This window comes from Notamacropus eugenii, chromosome 4 (genome assembly GCF_028372415.1).
Source record: "Notamacropus eugenii isolate mMacEug1 chromosome 4, mMacEug1.pri_v2, whole genome shotgun sequence".
NCBI lineage: Eukaryota > Metazoa > Chordata > Mammalia > Diprotodontia > Macropodidae > Notamacropus > Notamacropus eugenii.
In genome coordinates this window covers 48,476,070-48,503,002 of record NC_092875.1, presented here as the reverse complement: position 1 = coordinate 48,503,002, position 26,933 = coordinate 48,476,070, and the positions used below count along the sequence as shown (strand labels likewise).

Sequence of the window (26,933 nt, the reverse complement as noted above, 5' to 3'; positions counted from 1 at the left end):
ATTATGTTTTGTAAAATTTTAGGTACATCCATTAACATCAACTGCTTTCCTAGCATTTGAGTATTTGAGGAGGGGGCCAAACAGATGAAAAAATATAAAGGGTAGAACAACAAAAACAAAATAATATAAAAATTAGTGAGGATCAAATAAACAGGAAAAAAAGGTAAGTTAATTCATCTGAAAGATAAAATGTTTTAATCTTGCTTATAGAAAAAAAGTTGATCTTTTATTTTTGTTAGGTACATGGCTTATGTCAGGAAACATTTTATGAAGCTCTTAGTCACATAAAAACAAAACTAGATTCTTGTCATGAAAATTACCTGTATATGTGGATGTCCTTGCTTCTCCCAATTCTGTCACACCATTCTTGAGCCTTTGCGTCCATCACGGGATTTAAGTCATTATCATAAAACACAACTGTGTCAGCTTCTACAAGATTTATACCTGTAGAGCGACTGTGGGTAGAAAGAATGGCACAAAATATCCGCTTGTCTTTGTTGAAACTCTTCATAAGTTCCTAAATTAGAAATGAAATGCTTATAAGAGTAAATAAAAAATTAAATGGAAGATTAGCAATTAATTGTTGTCATTCAGTCATGCACAACTCTCTGCGACTCCATGGTCCATAGCAAGCCGCCCATGAGGTTTTCTTGGCAAATATACTAGAGTGGTTTGCCATTTTCCTGTCCAGTTAGCGTTTAAATACTATCCATAAATCAGACCATATTCTGAAATCTAAAGTGCCTAACTACTGTTTTATTTGAGGAATAGTGCACTATGATTATTTTAATATTGAAACTCACTTTTGAAAATGTCCTGATTTTTAGCAAAATACATGCTGACTTATTTCTGTACTTAGGGATGTCTTGTGATTTTTAACTACCTATAAAAAATAAATTTTCAAAATGCTTAAGTCATATTTGGTTCATCAGTCACAAAAATGTGGACAAATGAAATACTCTTCTACAGTTAATGTCAGCTCCAACTGTAGGCCCCAAAAGAAAATCCAGCTCTTATTGGGGAGGGAAATGTGCTTTCTGATATCTCCTCAGGCAATGCCAGGGCACTCTATGGGCAAGAAAGCCCCTGGAGTAAGGCTGAGGAAAAAGGAAGACAGGCATGCTCATTACTGACAGGTGCTAATTTAACACTCATTAAAAAAAATTTAGATTTTACTGAATTTCAAAACTATCCTATATAACAAAAAGATCATATTTTTATCATCTGGACATTACAGTCTCTAGGACCCTCCACTGGTCACAGAAGTTAATTTATGCTGACACTAAAATATCACTACTATACAACCATCAAGCTTCCTGAATACAAAAGCATGATCTAAACTCTATGTGTATAAATTTACGTCAATCGGATCAGAATCAAAGGATTTACTGAAATTCAGAGAGATCAGGTAATTCAGTCCTGGTTTATGCCGACAGTAACTTTAAGGGGGGACTAAAAAAAGGTAATCATAGGAGACATCCCTAAATTACCTAACTGCATTGTAACAAATTCCATTCTTAACAATCCAGTTGCTGGCTATTGCTAAATCCCTAAGTGATCTATGAGTCCTCTCTTACCTGGCGTTGTTCACTGTTAGCATTTTCATCAACTCTTACGTAGGTAAGATAATGGAAGTCCAGGAACATTTCTAAAATATCTAACATCAGAATCATCTGTGATAAGATCAGTACCCGGCGTCCCTCAGATTTCAGCTTCTGAAGCAAGATAGCTAAAGCCTCTAGCTTTCCTATAAAGATAATACCATAAGAGGATTTGATAATAAGATTAAAATACAAGCCATTATAATTTACTTTTATGCAATATCTATCCTTGCTCATACCTGAATCATACTGCACCAGTCTAAGCTCAGGAAACTGCAATATCTTGAGGTTCGTTATTTCATGCAATTGCTGTAAATACGGAGCAGTCTGCTCTTTCAGACAGTGCCTGAAAATCTTCATTTTGTGGCTGTAAGAGGGTGGTGGTTTGGCTACATACAAGCAAGGAGGAGCAGCTACCACAGCTGGAAGCACACAGGCCAGCCTATAAAATGAACAGAATCCCTCAATTACTCAAACAGAAACCCCTCACTGTCAGGTGGCTGCAGGGAACCTGTTTTGCCCTCTTCAAAATGTGTCTGAGGGTGCATAAGGGAAGAAAAAGGAAAGGCTACTTAATAACTCAGCTTTGAAGGGTGAAAGAACTGCAAAAGTTGCAGAAGTGCCTTAATGAATCATCTGCAGTTATTACAATCACTCAAGTATTTTAATCCACAATATACAAAGCTCAGGGCCAGGTGCTATGAAGAACACAGACCCTGTTCTTAAGAATTTTGTAATCTAGTCAAGTGATTCTCAAACCTTTTGGTCTCAGCATCTTTTTACACTCTTAAAAATTACTGAGGACCCCTCCTCTCATCAAAGAGCTTTTATTTATGTATGGTATATTTATCAATACTTACCATGTTAGAAATTAAAATGTTTTAGTATTATTAGGGAAATTTTTGACCTTATGAACATTTGGAAGTATCTCTGGGGGCCACACTTGGAGAACTGTTAGTCCAGGAAAAGCAAAATAACTAATACAAAAATTGAGCTTAAGATAAAGACTCACAAGGTCACTCAGGTAATCATATCCTGATTGGAAGAGACAATTATTATAGATATGAGGCCTAAAGGAAGGTGTCTTCAAAAAAAGATGAAAAAGGCACAATTTGGTTTATTTCTTTTCAACTTTTCCTTCTAATCTGATAGAAGAAAAACTGTTTACGATGGGAACATTTTAGAGGCTCTGCCAGGGAGCTAGTATGGGTACGAGATTAGATGTTGTAATGGGATAGAGCTATAGTTTCAGAAGTAATAAACATAGAGGCGAGGGTAGTGACATATATGAAACCAGACAAATATCAAATGCTGAAGCATTATTAGGAGGGCTGAACGGAGCTGTGAACAAACTCAATCTATCACAAATGGGAAATACAGGAAGTAAACCCCATGTAAAAGCTGTAATGGGTCATTCTCATCATTGAAGAGCGCTTGTGAAATTCCTTGTGATATGTAAACAATTAAAGCGTGAGTGAGGGCTTGTTTTGTTTATGTTTGATTTTAAAAGCAGGGCAGTTAATGGAAGAGCAACGACTCTGAGTAAGAGAAATGGGCTCAACAACTGGCTGGTACTTACTATGTGTATGATACTGACAAAGTCCATTCTTTTGGGCCTCTTTGAGCCTCCAAATGCTCCTCTACAAGATGAGAATTTGGACCAGATTGTCTCTAATGCCCCACTCCAGCTCTAAATCTCTTCATTCAATACAGACTGGATCATGAGCTGCATGCATTCAATTCTCCCAACTCCTCCCTCCTTTGAAAGTAAACAGGAATGCCAAGGCTTCATGCCACCGTTCATCTGGTCACTGCTACCCAAAATGTAGGCGCATTCATTAAGAAGCACTAAACAAGCCCTCAGGAAGGTGCTGTTCCAATCCAAAACAAAATTTAGTATCCTTCCCCTTTTTCTCTGTTTCAGGGGGACGTAGCCTTGAACCCTCCTTGACTCCTCAACTCAGTTGCTGAACCTTCTGTTTCCACCTGTGCAATACCTCTCACATCCAGGGGCAGCTAGGTGGCGCAGAGGATAGAGCACCAATGCAGGAGTCAGGAAGACCTGAGTTCAAATCTCACCTCAGATACTTGACACTCACTAGCTGTGTGACCTTGGGCAAGTCACTTAACCCCAACTGCCTCATCCTGGGTCACCTCCAGTCATCCTGATGAATATCTGGTCACTGGATTCAGATGGCTCTGGAGGAGAAGCAAGGCTGGTGACCTGCACAGCCCTCCCTCACTCAAAACAAAGTCAAGTGCAAGTCATGTCATCATTTCTCTGATGGCATGGTCTTCTTTGGCAATGAAGGATGAACACACCTCTCATGTCTACCTCTTTCTCTCTACTTTCACAGATCCACCCCCATCACCTCACCCATATTACAGGGACATTCTTTGAACAGGTCTGCCTTCCTCACGTCTTAGCCCCTTCCAGCCCATCCTCTACACTGCTGCCAAAGTGATTTACTTAAGCATAGCTATGACCATCTCACTCCCTACTCAAACTCCACTGGTTTTCTATGGCTTCAAGGATAAAATACAAATTTCTCTGTTTACAATTTTTAAAAGTTTCACACAACCTAGTCCCAAGGACCAGCCCTGTGGGACACTATCTCCCCCACCCAACTCTGTCAGTGACTTCTAGAGGGAGTGTCACCCAAACTGACCTAATCTCTGCCCCATGTGGCTTCCTCCTTGTCTGGAATGCACTCTCTTCTCACTTCTGCCACAGAATCCCCTTTTTCCTTCAAGATGCATCACCTTCTACATGAGGCTCTGCTTAACCCCAACTCCCACATCCAATGGCATGTACTTAATCGACTTATATGTGTTCTTGTTTCTCCCTTAGAATGTAAGCTCTTTGAGAATAGGGATTCGCTATATTTGTACCTACAGTGTCAAAGACGTAGAAGACACTTAACTAATATTTGCTGATGATTTTACAGTACTATAGAGCTTTGTGGTTGAAAAAGTCTATTCCTCACAATAACCCTATAAAGTAAGATATACAAGCAACCATAAGCCTCATTTTAAAGGAAAAACAAGGATTTGCACATGGGTCATAGCTAAAAAGTATCAGAACTAGGATTTGAACTCTGGTGTCCAAAGTCCAAGTTCAGTGCTTTTTCCAGTATGATTTTCTATAATTCTCAACAATTTTTAAGAGATTTGAAAAGAACAATGTTGAAGAAGCAACATTGTTGCTTCTTATGAATTCTTTAGAATTCCTAAAATGAATTCTAAAATAACAACAAACGAGACCATTAAAAAAAAAAAAGCACAACTCAAGTGTGCCCCAGGTTATAATACCTGCTAATAACATCATGGAGGGATTCTCTTCGTTGTTCTAACGTCAACATCAAACACCGAAGTACATCAGTTGTATTTCCTGAAGATGAAGCACAACAGTTCACCATACCAGCCCAACTCCATTTATTTCTGTCAGCAGACCCACGCAGAGGCGTCTTCTTCCAGTTAATCCGAGAACAAATTCCTAACAAATCACTGCCATAGACAGGAGTTCTGGAACAGCGCCGCTCATTGCCCAGGTAAATTCGGTCCAGTCGTTCTTTCAAAAGTCTAGTCTTTTCCTCCTTTGGATAAAATTAGTAATAAGAGCTTGCTCATTTGAGAAGTAAATAATTAAATGGTTAAAAGAAAAAAAGGCTAACATGCTAACTTATTAGTATCAAATAGTAATTACAGAAGTCCCATGTGTATGGCCCTGCCTTGAACACAGCATAACATGTAACAGTCATGCTCCCTGCTTCTTTGGAGCTAATGACATAAATTAATTAGAGGGAGAAAGTTCTATTTTCTTATCAAATTTAAAAATTATTTCTTATAAGCATCTCTAGTTAAGATTCTATAAAACTTCAGATAAATACTGAAAATGCATAAACATGTTTTAGAGTAAAACAAACAGGATTTACTGTCTTCCTCATAAACTGGAATATAAGAAAGCAAAATTTTAATGAAATTTAGGGTACCATTTTTATAATTCTATAATGGGAAATTCTTACTTCAAAATCTCATTGAATAACAACTCAGAGTATTTTATTTTAAATAAGATGCCATTATTTGCCATGATATTAAGGTACACATAACTTCTGAAAAACACATTTACACTACCAATTAGTACAATTAGTCACTTTAGTAACCTATATAAACTCAAATCTGTTCTGACAAAGGGAAAAATTGTATTTAGAATTCAGTAAGTTACAAACCTGTGTTGGACCTCCTATAGGACTGGCCATTTTTGATACTACTCCAGCTTCTCCTGATGTCAAGGAATTAACTGCTGTTCTCCCTGGAACACCTACTACAATTTCAAAAATACCCAGCATTAATTCACATGTATGTGAAAAAAGTTAAAATTCTTTCATGAATCCCATTATGTTCATATAAACCAAACACAATATAATTCTGAGTGGTAGACAAAGAAAATGTTTAATTTGAAACAGGCTAATTTAGTATCTAGAAAATTAATATCATGAAAAATTACATTTCATTTTTCTTTTGAACTTCTCCTCCTTCTGAAATTCTGAGCACCAGAAAACCATGCTAGTATCAGTATTAAATACAAAAGAAAGACAACATTGAAAAAATATTTAATTATTCCAACTAACTCAGGGAAAAATGAAATAGATGCATAGAACACTTCAGCCTCTACTGTGTTAAAAAAAGAGTTAAGAACATTACTATGAATCAAACTACCAAGAAATTATTTTACAGAGCTATAAAGGATAATAATTAATTTGAAAGAATAAAATATCAAAAGAATCAATGAAAAAAATGTGAAGAAAGACAATCTAGCCATATCAGATCATAAACTATACCACAAAGCAATCATTATGAAAACAATTCTGTACTACATAAGCAATAAAGTGGTGAATCAATGGGTTAGATTAGGTACACAATAGCAGTTAAGTGATCACAGTAATCTAGTGCTTGATAAACACAAAGATCCAAACTTTTGGGACAAGAATTCACTAACAAAAATATCAGGAAAACTTGAAAGCAGTTTGGTACTGTACCAGCATCTCATATAGTATACCAAGACAATGTCAAAATGCATCCGTCATTTAGACGTAAAGGGTTATACCCTAAGCAAATAGGGGAGCATCAGATAGTTCACCTGTCACATGTATGCACAAGGGAAGAAAGTATGACCAAACAAGAGAGAGAAAGCATTGCTGTGGCTGAGCCATTTTTCAGTCACGTCTGACTGTCTGTGACCCCATTTGGAGTTTTCTTGGCAAAGATACTGGAGTGGTTTGCCATTTCCTTCTCCAGATCATTTTACAGATGAGAAAACTGAGGCAAATAGGGTTAAATGACTTGCCCTATGGATAAGTAAATAACATATGACCAAACGAGATAGAGAGTATTCTGGAATATAAAATGAATAACATTAATTGCATTAAATTAAAAAATTTTTGCACAAACAAAACCAAATGCAACCAAGATTGGAAAGAAAGTAGAAAACTGGAGGAAAAGCTTTTTACAAGTTTCTCTAATAAATAAATTATCTTATATCTCAAATACATAGAGAACTAAGTCAAATTTATAAGAATACAAGTAATTCCCCAACTGATGAATGGTCAAGGAATATAAATAGGCAGTTTTCAGAAGAAGAAATCAAAGTTATCTATAGTCATATGAAAAAACGTATAAATCACTACTGATTAGAGAAATGAAAATTAAATCAACTCTGAGGTATCACCTCACACGTATCAGATTGGCTAATATCACACAAAAGGAAAATGACAAATGTTGGAGGGGATGTAGGAAAACTGGGACATTAAAGCACGTGGTGGAATTGTGAAATAATCCAACCATTCTCAAGAACAATGTGGAACTATGCACAAAGAGCTATGTAACTGTATATCCTTTGACTCAGAAATATCACTACTAGGTCTGTATCCCAAAAAGAAAATTTTTTAAAAAAGGAAAAGAATCTATAGGGGCAAAATATTTACAGCAGCTCTTTTTGCGGTGGCAAAGAACTGAAAATTGAGGGGAAGTCCATCAATTGCAGAATGGCTGAACAAGCTGTGGTATATGATTGTGAGAGAAGACTGCTGTGCTATAAGAAACGATGAAGGGGATGGTATCAGAAAAACCGGGGAAGACTTATATGAATTGATGAAAAGTAAAGTGAGCAGAACCAGGCAAATATTGTTTGTATATGGTAACAGTAATACTGTCTAATGATCAAACGTAAATGACTTAGCTGTTCTCAGCAATACAATGATTTAAGACAGTTCCAAAGGACTCGGGATGAAAAATGCTATTTACCTCCAGAAAAAGACCTGATTAAGTGTGAATACAGATCAAAGCATACTTATTTTTACTTTACTCTTCTTGGGTTTTTTTGTCTGTGTTTTCTTTCAAAACATAACTAATATGGAAATATGTTTTACATAACTACACTTGTATAACCTATATCAAATTGCTGTTCTTCTTAAAGAAGGGAGAAGAGCAGGATGGAGGGAGAGAATTTAGATCTCAAAATTTTAAAAAATGAATATTAGAAATTGTTTGTATATGTAATTAGAAAAAATATTCTAAAAAAAGAACATTACTGTGCACTAAGCACATCATCACACTCATCTTCTATTTGTAAAAAGTAAGAAACAGCAAGGAATAGGCCCAAGTCTGACTATCAGGCTCAATGCCATTGTGATTCTAGCTCTAGACCTAAAATTTTTCTTTTCTTCATTTTAATCAAATTATTGAATTTTTGTTGAGGTTATGTTATTTGTTGAGATTAAAAATATTTGTTGAGATTAAAGATATGTAAATGTTACTTAAAATTGCAATAGGCAGAAAATTAACCTAGGTCATACGTTAATAACCCCGTATTTACAATGTAAATGTGTATTTTTACTCTATTGTAACATTTTGTAACACTTCCTATTTGATAGTTAACAAATGGCAATGGAAATGGGGATAGGTTCTAAAAATTAATTCTATTCATAACATCCTCCTCCTTCGAATCCTTTAAAAAAACTGTTTAAAACAAGGGTCTTAGTATAGATATATATATGTAATATATGATATATATTTATGTGCATGCATATGCTCATGTATATAAACATATATGCGTACAAACACATATATACCCACACGTATACAAGCATGTGAACATATACACACACATATACACATACAAATCTTGAGAGGTTTGGTTTTTTATTGAGTCTGCCTTAGACAAACAGAGACATGGAGTCTTCGGAGAAAGATAAAAATGTATATACGTATGTATTTGTTTATATATGTGTGTATGTGTGTTTATCTTAAAAGATTTTCATTTTAGTGGTTTAGCTCTTCCATGGATATAGCTCTTAACCTTTCCTTCCATGCCTTTTAAGTTAGGTAGTGCGGTGGATAGAGCACCAGTGCAGGAGTCAGGAGAACCTGAGCTCAAATCTCACCTCAGACACTTGACACTCACTAGCTGTGTGACCTTGGGCAAGTCACTTAACCCCAATTGCCTCATCCTGGGTCATCTCCAGTCATCCTGATGAATATGTGGTCACTGGATTCAGATGGCTCTGGAGGAGAAGTGAGGCTGGTGACCTGCACAGCCCTCCCTCACTCAAAACAAAGTCAAGTGCAAGTCATGTCATCGTTTCTCTGATGGCCTGTTCTTCTTCAGCAACAAAGGACGAACACACACACACACACACGCACACACACACACATATTGATAACAATGATCAACAAGCAGCTATTCCCCAGGGTGCCCAGCCACATCCGCCAATCAATTCCAACGCAAAGAGAGCAGACATCACGCAAGACGAGAATAAACATTCCCTCATTCCTTCTCACTGTCACTCCTTCCTCTGTTTCTTTCTCATCGTCACCTCTTCTGGTTTCTCTTCTCCCTGTAAGCTCTTCTTTGCTCCATCTCTTCTTTCCCCAGCTAATGGTTCTTCTGTTTCTTTCCAGTTCTCTTCTTCTTAGCCAAAAAAGCTCTTCTTACACAAAGCACTACTCAGGCACACAAGAAGTACTAATCATGGTGTATCATGAAAAATTTAGACATCCTGAAATGTATCATTTGGTGAAAAACAGCTGCTTAATATTTCTCTATTGCTATGATACACTGTATGGCATAGTAGACACTTAAAAAATGTTTACTAATGGATTGACTGGTATCTCAAAGGATCCTAATCTTAAGCTTACATCCATTCAAAATCCATGTGTTGTTTGTTTTTTTTTTAATAGTTGCCCTTTAACAATATAAATTAAACTAGGAAAACCATAGTTGTAGCAGTAGAAGGAACCTTAGAGAGCCTTCTAATCTAACTCCTTCCCTTTATAGATCAGGAAATTGAGGCTCAAAGGGGCTGAGAGACTTACCCAAAGTCACACAGAGAGGGAATGAGGGAACAAACACTTACTAAGCACTTACTATTTCCAGGCACTAAATATTATCCCTTTCAAACCTCACAACCCTGGGTATTAGGTGCTATTATTTTCCCCATTTTAGAGATGAGGAAATTGAGGCAGACAGAGGTAAAATGACTTACCCAAGGTCACTCAGCTAATAAGTGACTAAGGTCAGATTTGAACTCAGGTGTTCCTGACTCTAACCCAAGGACTATACCACCTATAGCTGCTTATATAAATGGGAGACAGAGAATCTGAACCCAGGTTCTCTAAGTACAGAACCAACTCCTACAGAAGATTTCCTTGAAAAGAAGGTGACTTAAAACCAAAAAAGAAAGAAAAGTGAATGGTAGGGTGCTGGGCTACCGATGAGAAGCTGATCATCACCCCACCATCACCTAAAGATTCATTTTAATAAATCTGAAAGGGAATGAAGGTCAAGACCCAAGCAAAGCCTGGAAGGCTTAGGGGCTGAGACAGAGGTGGAGAGAAACTCAGCTTCTGCAAGGAAGTAGGAATGAGACCAAGTTCAAGAAAAATAAAGGGAAAAAGGCTGTGTAAGGCAGGAAAAAACAGTTTCCAGAGCTCTCTAACTTTTTATTCTTGGACCATATAGCTGCCACCTAGTGGTTTAGAGTGGAAATTTTGACCAGGCTCAATTAAATTTTTGATTGACAACTTACCAAATCAAATGACACAGAAGTCTAAAAGAAGTATTTATGCTAGTGAGCTCAAAATTTAAGCACATTGATAGCCTACAATAGGCAAAGGTCTTCAGGACAAAGAAAAAAAAGTCAATCAACATGATATTAACTGTCACATCTACAGAGTGGTTCATCACAAACCTAATTTTTAGTTTTGAACAATTCATTCAATAATAGCCACAAAACTGAATCTTTTTTTTTTATTGGGGGGAGGCAAAATAATTGGGGTTAAGTGACTTGCTCAAGGTCACACAGCTAGTAAGTGTCAAATGTCTGAAGCCAAATTTGAACTCAAGTCCTCCAGACTCCAAGGCCAGGGCTCTATTCACAGCAACTGTAATGTTAATTATGTTAATGAGAGTTGAAGATCTTCCCCATCTATTAATGGGTCTGCTCATTAAGGGAAACTTAATTATGGGAGATTCATTTTGTAGGAAGGCCCACACCTTTTGATTATTTCTAATGAGGCAGTGGTTCTCAAGGACTGTAATGCCCTCTGGCTCTGAAAAGTGTATATATACTCTGAGGTAAGGATTTGTTTTGGGGCTTACTCATTGGAAGTGTTTGTTTGGCCAGATGAGATTCTGAGGTAGCTGCTAAGGAGCCTGCCCAGCCCCCACTGAAAATCCAGATATCAGTGCCTCTCTCTCTGGTAACTATATATGTATGTAATAGATCTATCTGTTGATCTGTGATATATGTATGGCTTATGGTCAGACAGTTGGAAGCCCTGTGTGCTGGTCTTTATTTCTCTTTTTGTATTTTTTCTGAAATTAAGAGTGCTTTTTCCCCTGAACTAAGTGAATGACATATGTGCTTGATTAAAGTAGATTGTTGACCCCTCAAAAGTTGCTTTCCTTTCAGAAAAGCACATCAAAGAAGCTCTGACACCAGGCAATCCTGAAAGTGTCAGGGTGCTTGCTTTTACAGTCACCTAGTGGCCCCAAAACTGATTCATTTTAATCACTATGGAATACAACTGTGATAACTAATTAATGTTATAGAATTAAGTTTAAGTAATTGAATCCTTGTTTCTGAACAAAAAAGGTGACATACCTGGTGGAGTTCCTGGTGTGGAACTTGGAACATTTGCTTGATTCTTATTTCCCAGGGCATTCAAAGCATTCTGGACAGTGCCAGCCTGAGATACTGTCTGCATAACAACTGGGCCTTGAGGGCGCAGATACTGTTGTCCAGGAGCAGAGACAATCTGAAGAACACTTCCTGCAATTTAAATCACATCAGGGATCATTGTGGGGTCTAATGGTCAATACTTTTTCTATTTATTGCCTATATTCATTGTTGAATTGTCCAAGAATATAAAAGAAGTATGTGACAAAAAGTTTTAAAAAACAAGACAAATAACTAAATAAGATAAACAGGAAATTAAAGTAAGTGTTGAGAGGGAAAGGACATGGATCACTACAGCTATTCAAAGGAACAAAGTTTCTCTCCTCCACTCCTCCAATGCCTCATAAGTTCTCAAAGGCAGCAAAAGAGCACAAGGCGGCAGATTAAGAGGCTTCCAGTACAACTATGCCTGAGTCTGGGAGCCTTAATCACCGGGTTAGTCACAGGGTGACTCATTTTGTCAAACACAGCAAGCCAAAAAGCACACCTAGTAAATCTTGGCTCCTGCCCTCTAAGCGTAGGTGTCCCTCAGAGTTCTGTCCTGGGCCCTCTTCATTTCTCCCTCCATATTATTGCATTTGGTGGTCTCATCAGCTCCCATGGATTTAATTACTACCTCTACACTGATGATTCTCAAATCTACTTATCCAGTCCTAACTTCTTTGCTGACCTCCAGGCATCTAGGTGGCACAGTGGCTGGAGCACTGGACCTCGAATCAGGACGATCTGAATTCAAATCTGGCCTCAGACATTTACCGGTATGTGACCCTGCTCAAATCATTTAACCTCCTTTTGCCTCAGTTTTCTCAACGATAAAAAGGGGATAATAAAAGCACCTGCCTCACAGGGTTGTTGTGAGGATCAAATGAGATAATATTTCTAAAGTGTTCTAGCACCATGCCTAGCATGTAGTAGGTTGCTTAATAATAAATGTTTATTTTCTTTCCTTCCCGAGTCTCACATCTCCAACTGCCTTTCGGCATTTTGAACTCAAGTGTGTAGTAGACATCTTAAACTCAACTTGTCCAAAACAGAAACCCTTTTCTACACCTATGTTCCCTGTTACTGTAGAAAAGAATGCCATCCTGCTCGCTAGGAGTCATCCTAGTGTCATCCTGGACTCCTCTCTAGCTCTCACGCACACCCTCCAATCCAAGCGTGTGCCAAAGCCTGTTGATTTCACCTTTGCAATATCTCTCAAATATACCCCCTTTTCTCCTCTGACCCCATCACCCTTCAAGTGCAGACTTTCATCACTTCATACCTGGATTACAATGGCTTCCTTGGGGAAGGGGAAAATGGGGGATGGAGGGGGGTGGGGAGTGCCTCAAATCTCTCCCTACTCCAGTTCATCCTCCATTCTGCCACTAAAGTGATTTTTCCTAAAGCACAGATCTGATATTGGCACCATCACACACACATATTCAATAAACTGTAGTGGTCCCCTATCACCCACAGGAACAAATAAAAATGCCGTTTGGTCTTCAAAGTCCTTCAGAGTCTGGCCCCCTCCTATCTTCCTAATCTCCTTACTCCCTGCCGTATCCTCTTCAATGTAGTGATACTGATAGTCTGGCTGTTCCATCAACAAGACCATCTCTCAGCTCTGGGAATTCTCTCTGGCTGTGCCCATGCCTGGGACATGCCTCCCTCCTCCACACCACCTACTGACCTCCCTGATTTCTCTCAAGTTCCAACTAAAATCCCTTCTTCTACAGGATGCTTCCCCAGCCCCTCTTAATTCTACTGCCTTCCTTCTGTCAATTATTTCCTACTTACTCTTTACACAGTTTACTATGTATATATTTGGTTGCATCTTGTCTCCTCCTTAGACACAACCCCCTGGAGGACAGGGACTTTGCCATTCTTTGTCTCTTAGAACAATACCTGGAACATAGCAGGCACCTAATAAATGCTTACTGACTGACATGCATGATGAGCCAGCAAAGTAATGGAATCAAAGATTTTAAGCTGAAAGACACTTGAAAGGTGATCTAACCTTCTTAAACAAACCTCCCAAAATTATTTTTTTCAATTACTATAAAAAAATTTTTCTCCCTTATAGAAAAGGGGATTTTCATCATCAAGCAAAAATGACAAATTCCCACATTTGGTCTCATCTAAAAACTGTGTCTCATTCTTCACCCTGGAACCATCACCTCGCTGCTGGGAGATGGGCAGCCTGTTCTTGCAGTGACAGAGTTCCTCAGCCTTTTGGGTTATTAAACTGTTCTTCTGATTCTGCTCACTTCATTCAGCATAGGTTTATACAGGTCTTCCCAAGCTTCTCTGAAACTGGTCTTTATAGCATGATATTCATGTGCCATAATTTGTTCAGTCATTCCCACACTGATTGACACCCCACACCCTCTTAGGATTCAGTTCTTTGCCAAGACAAAAAGATTTGCTTTTGGGTCATTTGGGACATTTGGGTCTCCTCCTTCCATCTCTATAAGGTATATACAGGCCGAGCAATGGTACTGCCGAGTCAAAGGGTGTGCACAGTCTAATAACCTTTTGGACTTAATTCCAGTTCTACCAATTGTTAATGAGCCTGTTTTCCTTAGCCCCTCCAACATCTGTCATTTTTTGCTTTTGGTATCCACTTTGTTAATCTGAGGAGTATAAGGTAGGACCTCATTTGCTTTAATTTGCACTTATCTATTAGAGATTTGAAACGTTTTTTCATGACTCTTCATAGCTTAAATGTGCTCATTTGAATAATGCCTGTTCATAATCTTTGACTACTTATCAATGAGGAATGGTTCTTATTTTTTTAAAATTCCAATCATTTTCTTATGTATCTCAGAAATGAGACCTTTATCTGAGAAACTTGCTGCAAAGTTTTATTCCCAATTACCCATTTCCCTACTCATTTTAGCTACACTGGTTTGGTTTTGCAAAATCTTTCAAATTTTATGTAATCAAAAGCATTCATTTTATCCTCTCTAGTATTTGTCTGATCATGAACTCTTTCATTTCCATAGCTGCAACAGGAAATTTCTTCCTTGTTCCTCTGAATTGTTTATGACATGATTTTTTATGTTTAAGTTCCATATCCATTTGGTGCTTCTCTTGGCATAAAGCCATAACGTGTTAGGCTAAACCTCACTTCTGTCAGTAGGTTCTTTTCCCCAAAAGTTTTTGTTACTATTACCCAAAGGATGGGATCTTTGACTAGATAGGTCCATTCTTTGTGGATACAGATACTTAATACTTGTTGACTGATTGATTATAACAATAATACATTCTGTTTTCAACTTGTTGAGTCTGAGACATCTCTGGTCCACTCAATTTGAAATGTCCAACAGACGATGACGTGTGACTGTGGCGCAAGGGAGAAACTGGATCTGGAAATGTAGATCCATGAGTCACATAGAGAAATAATAATTATGCCAGTGGGAGCTCATGAGGTCACTTTGAGAGAAGAAAAAAAAAGCCCAGGAGAGATCTTGAATATTCATAGTTAGGGATGAAGAAACAATAAGGGAGAATGAAAGAGCAATCAAATAGAAGGAAAATCAGGATGCAGAGATGAAAAGGAGTTCAAAGGCCATCTCATCTAAATCTCATCTGACAGATAAGGAAACTAAGGCCCAAAAAAGTTAAATGACTTGTCCAAAGTCACACAGGCAACAGGCATCAGACCTTGAAAATAACCAGGTTCTCTGACTCCATGTCAATGCACTTTCTGCTCTCCCGTGCCAACTATCTCATTTCGTTAAGTGTCATTTTACTGATAATTGATTTTACCTTGCAGTTGCAGTGGCTGGCCTGCAGTGAGCTGTCGGAGCTGACTGTGTGACAAGGTAAACTTGTTCCCTTGGAACTGCAGGGTCACAGGGGTCTCCGGCTGAGCCACTCGATTCTGTGTCCCTGCTATGGAAGCCAGCTGGGCAATTTTCACAACCTCTCCACCTGTTAAAATGGAATACTTTGTGAAAACCTGAAAATGTTACACTGATGCACGAGCATCACCACAAATCATTAAATGTAAAAGACAGATACCACAGGAACATTCAGCAGGCATTGCTTTCTAATACTTTTAGAAAATAATGCTCTTTTAAAAGTATAAAAACTAAGGATAACAGTTTTAAAATATCAAACTTAGCTCTGGTTAATCTATTTAACCAAAACTGGCAGATTAGCTACCCATTTTGACAACCCATTTTTGAACCAAACTATGAAGTAATGTCTTCACTTTACAATTACAAACTCAGAAAGCACATTATTTTAAACTAAGAAGTAAAAAACAGGGATTGTACATTTGTGCATATAATCTATTTGCAATGTACCAGGAAGCTCGCATATCAACCTATGATCTTCAGAAGCTTTCATAATGTAAAAATGAACAATCTTTCAATCAAACTCCATGGAAAAATTTCATAGAGTTAAGATGAGAACATTACATCCCGAAGAAAGATTAGGTAACTATTTCAATAGCATCAACCTGTTCAAAATTTGGATATAGTATACACAGTATCAATTAATATACATATTATTCAAAATGTTAAGTTTCACATTTTCACCAGATTTTCTGATATTTGGTGCTACATTTTTTTTGAAAGCTATGAGATAAAATGTGAAACTGCTCACGTTGTTTAAAATGCCTGCTTTACTTGAAAAGTAAATTAAATAAAACCTAATGTATAATATGTACACAAGTTCAGAAGGTAGTGTACACAGGTTTTAACAGGAGAAGCTTTTTCTTTTTTCTAATACAATGGTTGATATTCGAGTCTCAATGTTCCTCCCAAGGAAGTCAAGATCAGGCTTATTAGTGGTGCGATATAGAGAAGTTAGTAAAGAACATTTGCCTAAAGACATCTCAGTAAGAGGAGCGGAAGAAGGAAACTGAAACAGGACTCAGAGAAATCCCCAGCCACTGCAGTCCTTCCTTAGTTCACAAGTCATAACTCAACTTGGACTAATCCAGGCTGGAGAATGTCTAGACCATTTGTCTTTCAATACAACCAAGCATCTTCCTCTCAACCCCAAGGGATATAAGCAAAGAATTTTTTTGTGCAAAGGGGACTAGTCTTGAAAGTATGTAAGATGGCGATATTCAAGTGGCCCTCTTCCTTAAAACAACTAAACGCAGGCAAGCTCACGAGCTGAGGACTGGCCCCCCAAGTAGACATGTGAAGCAGCTTGAAAATGGAGCCACTCTGCCTATACTCACTAATTCATCTGGTTTTCCTCCATCCAGAGAAGCTATTGTACAATTTTGCTACTCAAAAATGTCCGTGGAAGAATGAAAAAAAGAGAGTATATATCTGTGTGTGTATTAAATATTATAACATTTCTGGGCTTAAATATTCACTCCAAGCTAAAATTTGATAGAACCTCCTACTAAAAGAAATGATCTTTTTTATTTAAAGAAAAAAATCTAAAGTCAAATCACATAGTCGGAAAAGAAGTGAAATCTAGATCCATTAACTTTCATTTGATTAAACTGGTTCTATTATGATAACTGAGCAACGAAATTGACACACCAAAACCTTGATCCTACGTGTCCCCATACTGTACCCTAGCACACCAAAGCAGCACAGTGAGCAGCTTGAGGAAAGCACAGAGTCTGATATATGGGGATTAGAAGACAGAATAAGAGACAGGGAAAGAAGGTCCTGCTGACTGACCTCTTGGGAGAAATCATTCTCCCTTCTACATGATGGCAGGAAATGATGTTCTGGCTAGAGGCAGTACATCAGACAAGGGCTCAGGGAAAAGAAAAAGTAAGGGACAGTAAAGGCTTGGCATACATTCTAAAGTCCTTAGTACAACCTCTTTGGAGTAAAAAGGTGGGGAAACCTGGAAAGGGGAGGCCACTTACTAGGCAACCGTGCCTGGGCCTGAGAGGTCAGTACCAGCCTCTGAGGAAGCACACTCTGTTGGATGGTGTGCGAGGGGGCCTGGGGCTGGGGCTGGGTCTGGCCTAGCTGGGAGGCCTGGGCTGAGTTCTGACCCCGCTGTTTCACAGGATTGGCTGTGCTAGTTGCTGTGGTGAAGGTCGCTGCTGGCTGGTGTCTTGGAGCACTGGTAGGAGCCTGAGATGTCTGAAACTGTGCTGCAGCCGCTGCAATCAATAAGGTTTGTTTGTGCAAAGCTGTTAGAGGTTCTTAATCAAGGACAATATTTCAAACCGGTATTTTAAAGAAATTAAAAAGGAAAAAAAATTATTTCGCATTTTTTCCCAAATGAGAACTCCTCTCTCTTCCAGGACAGGCCCAATATAGCCTATGGAATATGAGAGAAACACTTCATTTTATTCTTACTAAATATTTTTACTTAAGAGCTCATCAACAATCTTAATAGCACATTTTCAGAGTTAAGTAGAAAAACAATATTGAGACTAATCCAATCATGCTGTCAACCTAAAAACAACGAATACAAACTGTTTTCTAAATAGTCAAGTACAAACATAATTTTCACTTTCATGTTTTTTCAAAGAATCTTTGTGTCAAGGGACAAATGATTTTGTAATTTGTACCTCAGGGAAGTTTGATGGAAATAAGACTGAAAAACCCTATGCTTGAAAGTTAAATCATATTTTTATTTTTTTGCCATTTAATTCTATCCCTTTTAAAAAACACAACCCATTTATATTTAAAGATATCATACAAAATTTGCAAAATCAAGATCATATGGTTTCAATAATTTTAAAACCAAAAATATACATCAAATATGGTTTAATATACACTTGCCTACACAAGCTCAATTTTTCCTATATTTTCCAGCACCATTATTAGTAAAAGAAAAATTCCAGATAAGTGATCAATTCTGTCATTTGGTCAAAATAAATGCTTGGAACAATATATTTGGTATCTCCAGAGCAGTGAATCATGTGGGCAGCTGCCCTCCTATGTCTGCATGTAATTACAAGGCCTAGGGCAAAACCATTCTTACAAAAACCATTCTTTTCAAAAGTCAGCACTTAATTTGATCCTTGGGAACTTCTGAGAAGAAAAAGAAACGAAGCTACTACAGAAATACCTTTTGCATCCTGATTGGCCGAGAATGTGGCAATGGGTGATCTTCCTCGGACTTGCCCCTGTGAAGTTACTGAGGCGGCGGCGGCGGCAGCTGCTGCAGACACTGTACGTGAGGAGCTCTGTGTACTTGGGAAGGCTACTGTCCTACCCTCAGGCTTCTGTCCATACTGCACAGGTTGAAACAATCTACACACACATTTACCAAGACAAAATGCAAAGAGCAAGTTAGAGTTCAAGGACAACAGAAAGCATGTTCTTTCAAACAAATGAGGAGGTACTTCTGGTTTCAAAAAGTTCATATTTATGAAGATTTAAAACATGTTCATTCCTAATCATAAAAAGATCATATATAAAAAATAACTCTTGTTGCTATGAAAGCTTATTGTTATTTGGCAACTGTACATGAATGAGTCAATTTCAAACATCATTCAATTTAGATATCAAAGGAGCAATTCTATATAGTTCCAGCAAAACTTCACTAATTTCTGCTCTCTGAATTAGAGTAATTTTTAAAGATTCACTTATTACTTTCAAATGCATAAAAGTTTCCAAAAAGAGATCTTACTAGTCTGCTTTTATGAAGAAATGTGACTGATCAGTAATTAGCAGCACCAGTTTTTACAAAATTAATGTATAAAACAAATTAAATGTTTCCTTAAGTGAGCCATATGGTGTCCTCTACAACCTGTCACTAATAATTCGCTTAGAAAAGTAGGACTTTCCATAAGGTGTTATGAGACAGTTTAAAGGCAAAGGTATACCTAGCACAGGCCAAACACAGAATTCTAATTTCCAAATTATGGAAATCTTCATCACAGAAGTTTTGCTGCACTTCAGGATACTATTAAGAAGAGGAGGTAAAAAAGTGGGAGCTTGCAACAAAATATTTATTAATCTGGTTATTAATGTGCTAAAAGTCTAACAAGTTTAGGATATGCTATAAAGGCTAGGGCTAAAACTTTGGGGTAACAACAATTTACTGAGTACTGGGGTTTTCTTGCCAAACATAGTAGAGTGGTTTGCCATTTCCTTCTCCAGTTCATTTTACAAATGAGAAAACTGAGGCAAACAGGGATAAGTCACCTGCACAGGGTCACACAGCTAGTAAGAGCTTGAGGATGGATTTGAACACAGGTCTTCCCAACTCCAGGCTTGGTGTTCTATATCACCTAGCTGCCCCTGCAGATTATAATACAGCGGACTGAATTTCCCCTTTTCTCAGTGACTTGGTATCTTCAGTATGGAGGATGGAAGCTAACTAATTAAAGGCTGATAAGAATTTCATTGTCAGGTATCTTACAAATCCAATCAAAAGTTCTTTAAAAAAGATGGAGAAGGGAGAAGATTGTCTGCTTACATCCCCAATTTAGGTACTACAGAAAGAGGCAACAAAGAAAACAGAAGTATAGCAGTATAAACACCCACCAATTCATAAAAGGTCAAATACAAAAAAGAAGTCAAAAATAAAGCCCAAGATCTTAAGTGTCTATACACAATGCCCAAAGTTTAAACAACCAAGAGAAACTAGAGGTACTAATCAGAGAGAACCTAAGAATTCATTCATTCCCACTTCTTGCCTTTAGCAATGAGGAAACTGAAGAAGCTGAGCCTAAATAACTTATTCAAGGATACAGGGTTTGTTAACACTAGAATATATTGGTGTCCTGAGTTAGTCGAGGTTCTTTCCACTATACCACCAAAATCTCCCTTTCTCAGGAAAAACTTATCCTCTTCTAAAAGGTGGGGAAGAATTTCAGCATTATTCTCCTACTAAACATTTTTTATTATACTCTCACATTTAATATATAACTTACTTGCTTGGCTTAAGTTTCACGGCATTAGGTCTGGCTGGTGGTGGTGATGAACTGAAGATTTCTTCTATAAGTTTTCGAGTTATCTTTTTCTTTGACAACACTTGTGCCTCATAGTGAGTGGTTTTATTTTCTAATCCAATTAGATCAAATATAGAAAGATCTGCTTCCTGATTTTGAAAAAGGAAAAGAAAAGAAGCACTTATCTTATGTTTTCAGTACCTTTAGATCTAAAGAAAATAATGCTCAACCTACTGGCATCTTGTGACCTGCTGGCCCTCCCCACTCCAATGGATTTGGTACGCTGCTCCCAAACTCATCATTCTGCTTTCTGTACGCCACACTTACCTAGAAAGCATCCAACAATTTCTATTTCTCAACTACTCTAGCTAGCTGCTGAGGCACCTCAGAACCTCCCTGCTCTTTGGCCTATCCTACCACCCACCTTGCACAACCCAGATGGGCTGGTTTCCTCATTATGTCCCTGCCTTCTCCCAGCCTCCCTCCAAATTAAATAGCAGCAAGTGACTGTAATCTTTCCCAGTCATATGCTAACTCCCAGGTAAGAACACTGAGGCAACAGAAATAAAGGTTATCATTAGGCTCAATGCCATTTAGGATTCATCTGTTATGATACGCCTGTTACCATAAGCTTTTTATCATTTCCTTAAATCTCCACTTTAGACTGGTTATTTCAAATCCCTTATTGACTTCCTTGAAGTCAACAGCAGCAAAATCTTATAGAACCTAAAGAAAAGTTACATGTTTATTTTATAAAAAGTAAATGGGGAGTGGGGGCAAGAAACCAGATGAAAGAAATAGTGTCCCCTCTATAAAGCAAACTGACCACTATATGAGACTGGAAAGAAAAAAAGGGATGGTCAACAAGGGGGAACAATAAGTTTTCCAAGGGTTCACATAATGGCAAGTGGTCTCATGTAGTAGAACCACAATGAAATTACAGGTTAGAGGAACCTTAAACATGTTTCTCTTTCACCTGGCATTCTCCATCCCTTCCTTCCATTTTCTCTACTGCATTTTTCTATTGTGTTGCTTTGATAATTTTACCTGGAAAATGGTGCCTAACACAGGGCCAAGCATACAGTAATATAGGTAAAATAATGTGACAGAATCACTTCAGATAATCCCACTCTAAACACTCTGACATTAATTCAGGCAATCATCCCCAGGCACAAAATAACACATCAACAAGTGATACACTCCTTCCGCAGGCGTAGACATAGACACAGACACAGACACAGACACAGACACAGACACAGACACACACACACACACACACACACACACACACACACACACACGCACACACACACACACTTCACTTCTACTGTTTTACATTTATGAATTTTCTACTCACCTTCCAAAAACCACATTCCAATGCCTTTAAAATAAGAGAAGCAGATCTATATTCCAGTGTTTCCAAAACATAAGAAGAACCAGGAAGCCTGGGATCTATCAGACCCGGATGATTACATATCCTCTGAAGTTTCATTAGAATATTCAGGACATTGACAAAATGCCCACTTTTAAGAGCCTCTTGAGTTCTGTTCATTTAAGAAACAAGTGATAAGTTATCTAGTTCAATTTACATATGGACTTTCAATAGATTATTTACTCTTCTATTTACCGAAAAATAATTATGCAATATATTCTCTCCAAAATATTCCTATCAATTCCAATGTTTATCTGTTACAATTGCAAAATCTAAGCTTCATCTTTTTTTTTTTAATCAAAATTCAGTAAACTGAACAACAGCTGCAGCAGCACAAGCAGAAATGGTGAATATATACTCCAAACCTCAGCAGGATTACATCCCCAGATCAGGTTTGGAAAGTATCAAAGGTATCTTAGAAATTTCTTTTGGTTCAACTTCCCTCTTCTCCCTCCTCCACCTCCCAGTTCTACAGAAGATAAAACTGAAGTCCAAAAGTGGGAAAGTGAACTTTCCACAGTCACTCAGCTAGCAGTAATAAGTGGCAGAGTTGAATTTTTGAAAATCAGTCCTCTGCCTCTGAATGCAAAGCTCTTCCCACTAAACAAGCTATATGCCTAAGGACATTTAACAAGTGAGTCACTGTATAATGCCATTTCTTTTTAAGTCACATTATAACATATGTAGCATCATGTCTCTCTCCCTGCTGAGGGTACTCTTACCTGGGCTGAAGGATAACGTCCTCATACAAGGCCTTCTGCCGACTGGAAAGGCGACACTTTAACACATGTTCATATTTCTTCGTCAGCTGTTTGTCAACATCCCTTTTAGTTCTTCTCAAAATAAATGGCTGAGTCACCTGAAAAAAATAAAATATACAATTCCTTGTAAGTCTTCTTATTAGGAACTATGTTACACATTTACTTAGAATAAAAATTAATTTTTTAAAAATAGCTGGAAAAAAAGTAGCATGACATACTCTGTGCAACCTTATGACAACTTTATGGTAGTAATCTTGGCTCTCCTCATTAGCTGGTTTTACTGGAAAGTTCTGATAAGGTCTAGAAATTCCAGGAATCAAAAAGTGCACCATGGTCCACAATTCCATCAAGGTGTTGTGCAAAGGTGTGTCTATCAGGAGCAGGCGTAATTGGCTATAAATAAACCAAGAAATAAACACTGTTTGAAATACTACCATCTATAAATTTCTTCTGTGCTGAAGATTTTAAGAACAGAGTAAGCAGCCATCTTTTATGAGTAATGTAAATGTAGGCCTGCCTAGAAGAAATAAAATGGACAAGATGACCTAGTGAGACTTCTTTTACCCCTCCTGCTCTATGGTTAGAGTTGAAAGATAATTATACAGAACTCAAATTTTTTTAAAGGACAACTTTTAAAAATCAACATGCAATTAGTTACATAAAAGTCCAGAATTATTTAGAAGAAAAAAAATACTTTATTGATGTGTCCAACCTTCGTATGTTGAAAACTGCCTCCCAGTGCTTCTCAGTCATGTTCTTTACTTGCTGCATCTCATCAACGACTAAGTATTTCCACCTCACTTTCATGAAGGCGTGATGGCCTTTAAAGAACTGTTTATAAGAGGTTATGCATATGTTGAAGCTGTTGGGTTCAGTCCATTCCTGTAGTATACAAAATAAATCTTAAACATCTTGTTTTGATTTACTCTTTCTTAAAAAATGGAACAAATATTCGTAAATATTCCAAGACCCATTCCTTGCTACAAAATTAAATTGGTCACAACTGCAGTCATGGAGTCCTTAACAACTGGCCCACATCTGTACAGAAAACAGCAGCTGGGTACAGCTTGCGTCTGAGTGCCATTTTCTAGTGCACTCATCCCAGGGACTTTCACTGACTCATTAGGAGAGGAGCGGAAGACACCATCACGTTAGCAACAAGCGGCTTCCTCTGAATTCTGGAAATGAAACTATCACAGACCATTCTAGGGTGTCATCGGAGCAACAGGAGAGACGCTTTGCAAAGACAGTAGGGTGAGATGAAGTACGACCATAAAATTTACACTTTGCAGAGAAGATTCGTGTTTTGGGACAGGAGGGTTCTTAACCTGGGGGCCATCTACTCCCAAAGTATTCATGGAAAGATATAAGGGAGTCTGTCAACTTGGATGGGGAAAAATATTACATCTTTATTTTTACTAACCTTTAGTCTCCTTTGTAATCTCATGTATTTTATTTTACTCATTTAAAAATATTATTCTAATAAGGGGTCCATAAGTTTCACCAAAATGACTGCCAAAGGGGTTCAAGCCACACAAAAAAAGGCTAAAAACGCATGAATTATACGGTCTCTGGAAGACTTTATTGCTATGATTTTAGGCTACCATAATAAACCAATTGACAATCTTAAAACTGTAGGATTAAGAATTCCAGATATAAAAATACAGGGTATACCAATAGTCTTAGGGCAGACTTAAGGCTTAAGAGCTTAAGCCAGGGGTGGGGGTGGGGGTGACACTCAAGTGTGGGTGACCTTTTGACTGAATCCAAACTTCACAGAACAAATCCCTTTAATAAAAGGACTTGTTCTGTAAAACTTGGACTCAGTCAAAAGGCTGCACCTAAGGACACAGTCAAGGGGTCACACTTGAGGACCTAGAGGACCACATGTTGCCTCTAGGCCACAGGCCATCCCTAGCTTAAGCTATTATATGAAAAAGTCTTTCTAGTAATTTAGGAATTTTCTTTTTAGGAAGGAAAGTTAATTTTTCAATTTAATTGTAACCTTCCGTGACTGGACAGAGTGACAAGCTTGAAGAAGGGAAGAAATGGGTCCAAGTCCTTAAAAAGTGTCATCCATCTATGTGACTCTGGACAAATCATTCTTCATGTCCTAAGCAATCCTCTACAATTTTAAATTACAGAACAGTTGGCAGCTGGTCTGCACTGGTTGAGTGATGAACTTCAGTTCATCACCAGAAATTCCCCATACCAATGTTTCCATTAATTTACCTGCTACATGCCAGGCATTGCAAAAGAAATACAAAAGGTGGTACTCCAAAAATTCACCAAGTGGTTATGGGACACTAAGGGGACTGTTCTTATAGATTCCTAAAGCTAGTCCCAAAAGCCATTTAACCTATAAATACCATATTTCAGCTACGTGATGAGTTAGTACTCTCTGAGGTACCTAATCACCATAGACAACACTGTACTTTAAGGATCAGTGATTTTCTAAGTGCAGAATAAACAACACAAGAAGGATTGCAAACCATACACACTGTGGCTAAAACAATTAATCACCTGATGGCCAACTCTCTGGTCATAAGACTCTGAACCAAGCTAAGCTGGTGCTCAGAAAACAAATTGTCTTCTTGAGAGGTTGGTCAAACCTGAATTTATGCTCCACTGGCAAAGCCTTGTAGAACCCAGAGTCACCTTCACATTATAACAAGGCATTGGAATGGTACTTTCTTAAAGTTTTAGCATTTTGTTGCCAGGGAAATGTCTGATTTCTAATTCTTACTGACCACCTGTAAAGAAAGGACACAGCAACTACAGGAATATTTCTCATAATCCAAGCAGAAACCCCATCTCTCCATACATACCACCCCACTTGTGTCGTCAGAGAAATCAGACCATTTGTATATATGCTGGATCTTTGCAAGTCAAAATATCTACCCTCAAAGAGCTTACAATTCAGTAATGATTTCACAGAATTACACCATCTCAGAGCTGGAAGGGCCTTCAGACACCATTTCTTCCAACCTCAAACCCAAACAAGACTTTCAGAGGAGAAACCCAGTATATTCCAAGACAGCCTCTTAAAAAGATATCCTTTGAAGCTAGAAAATATGCCAATAAAAACTATATTCTTGGCCATGTGTTATTTATTTAAGTTTCATACTGTTCTTGTAAACATGAATTTCTTTTTTAATTTGAATAATAATAATAATAATACCTGTCTCTTTGCTTTAAGTTCTCTATGATTGCCAAAGTACAAAAGGATTTTTAGCCCCGGGCACCAACGTTTCAATTCAAGCTCCCATTTTAGTATGTTGCAACTTCTCACAACCACAAGGTGGGGGCCCCAATTACCTGCAGAAACAAAAATTATTCTCACTGTACAGAACTGTGTCAGGGTTTCAAATATTCTAACTAAAATGCTAAATAAATTTTAAGGTCACAAATAAATGCTAACATTGAATAAGTAGACTTGTTATTCTTTAATGCTTACCATTAAAAACATTTATCTCATAAATAATGCTGTTCTTAACTATGCATTGCCACAGTTTGGGAACAATGGAGAGATCTGATCAGATGCTAATTAATACCTCAATAGATCTGTGATCACATCAAGGTACAGGTACTCCATTCAACAATGAAGACTGGTGACTCATCTCTGCCTGCACAGCCTGTGAACCTTTCCCATGTGACTCTCATCTATAACAATTATCCCATAACAATAACCATTAAAATACTTATCCAACTGTTAAAGGGGCAACTCATGGCTTAGAACACTATGTTCTTATAATGTTTAGTCAAAGGATGTCAAACTACGTTCTTATAATGATAGCAAAGGATGGGCAGGTCAGAGTGGGTCTCAAGCTACACAAGGAAAGGAATATCCACCCTGATAGGATCACAGATGCACTGGAGTACTAAGTCCTTTGTAAAGACATGGCAATCAGAAGTCTGGAGAGTCAACTAAGTCTAAGCTTGGCAAGAGATCTTTGAAAACCTTAATTAGATCTGAACCAAGATTATACAAGTCAAGAAGCATCAATGGCACCAAGAAATACCACACCTGGTCTAATTTGTTAAAATTCTTATTTTCCAGACTAAGAGTTCACACTA

The 26,933-nt window shown here is 37.8% G+C and overlaps 1 protein-coding gene and 1 non-coding gene across 5 annotated transcripts in view; both read right to left on the bottom strand.

Moving 5' to 3' along the window:
* EP400 (E1A binding protein p400) overlaps positions 1-26,933 on the bottom strand; it is a 134,693-nt gene that overhangs the window by 33,420 nt on the left and 74,340 nt on the right. For 2 of the 4 annotated variants that reach the window (XM_072600780.1, XM_072600782.1), the window contains 15 exons: positions 26,038-26,174; positions 23,569-23,738; positions 23,075-23,249; positions 22,818-22,954; positions 22,021-22,207; positions 20,646-20,812; positions 18,833-19,017; positions 17,673-17,915; positions 15,593-15,757; positions 11,765-11,932; positions 5,831-5,925; positions 4,914-5,197; positions 1,841-2,043; positions 1,578-1,747; positions 321-517 (listed from right to left, as the gene is read on the bottom strand). In XM_072600780.1, the coding sequence (XP_072456881.1) occupies positions 321-517; positions 1,578-1,747; positions 1,841-2,043; positions 4,914-5,197; positions 5,831-5,925; positions 11,765-11,932; positions 15,593-15,757; positions 17,673-17,915; positions 18,833-19,017; positions 20,646-20,812; positions 22,021-22,207; positions 22,818-22,954; positions 23,075-23,249; positions 23,569-23,738; positions 26,038-26,174 (2,683 nt within the window). The remainder of the gene's footprint in view (positions 1-320; positions 518-1,577; positions 1,748-1,840; positions 2,044-4,913; positions 5,198-5,830; positions 5,926-11,764; positions 11,933-15,592; positions 15,758-17,672; positions 17,916-18,832; positions 19,018-20,645; positions 20,813-22,020; positions 22,208-22,817; positions 22,955-23,074; positions 23,250-23,568; positions 23,739-26,037; positions 26,175-26,933) is intronic. The other 2 variants (XM_072600781.1, XM_072600783.1) reach the window with 1 other exon arrangement.
* LOC140502913 (small nucleolar RNA SNORA49) lies at positions 972-1,106 on the bottom strand. Its single transcript, XR_011966636.1, has one exon. It is a non-coding gene; the product is annotated as a small nucleolar RNA SNORA49 (small nucleolar RNA).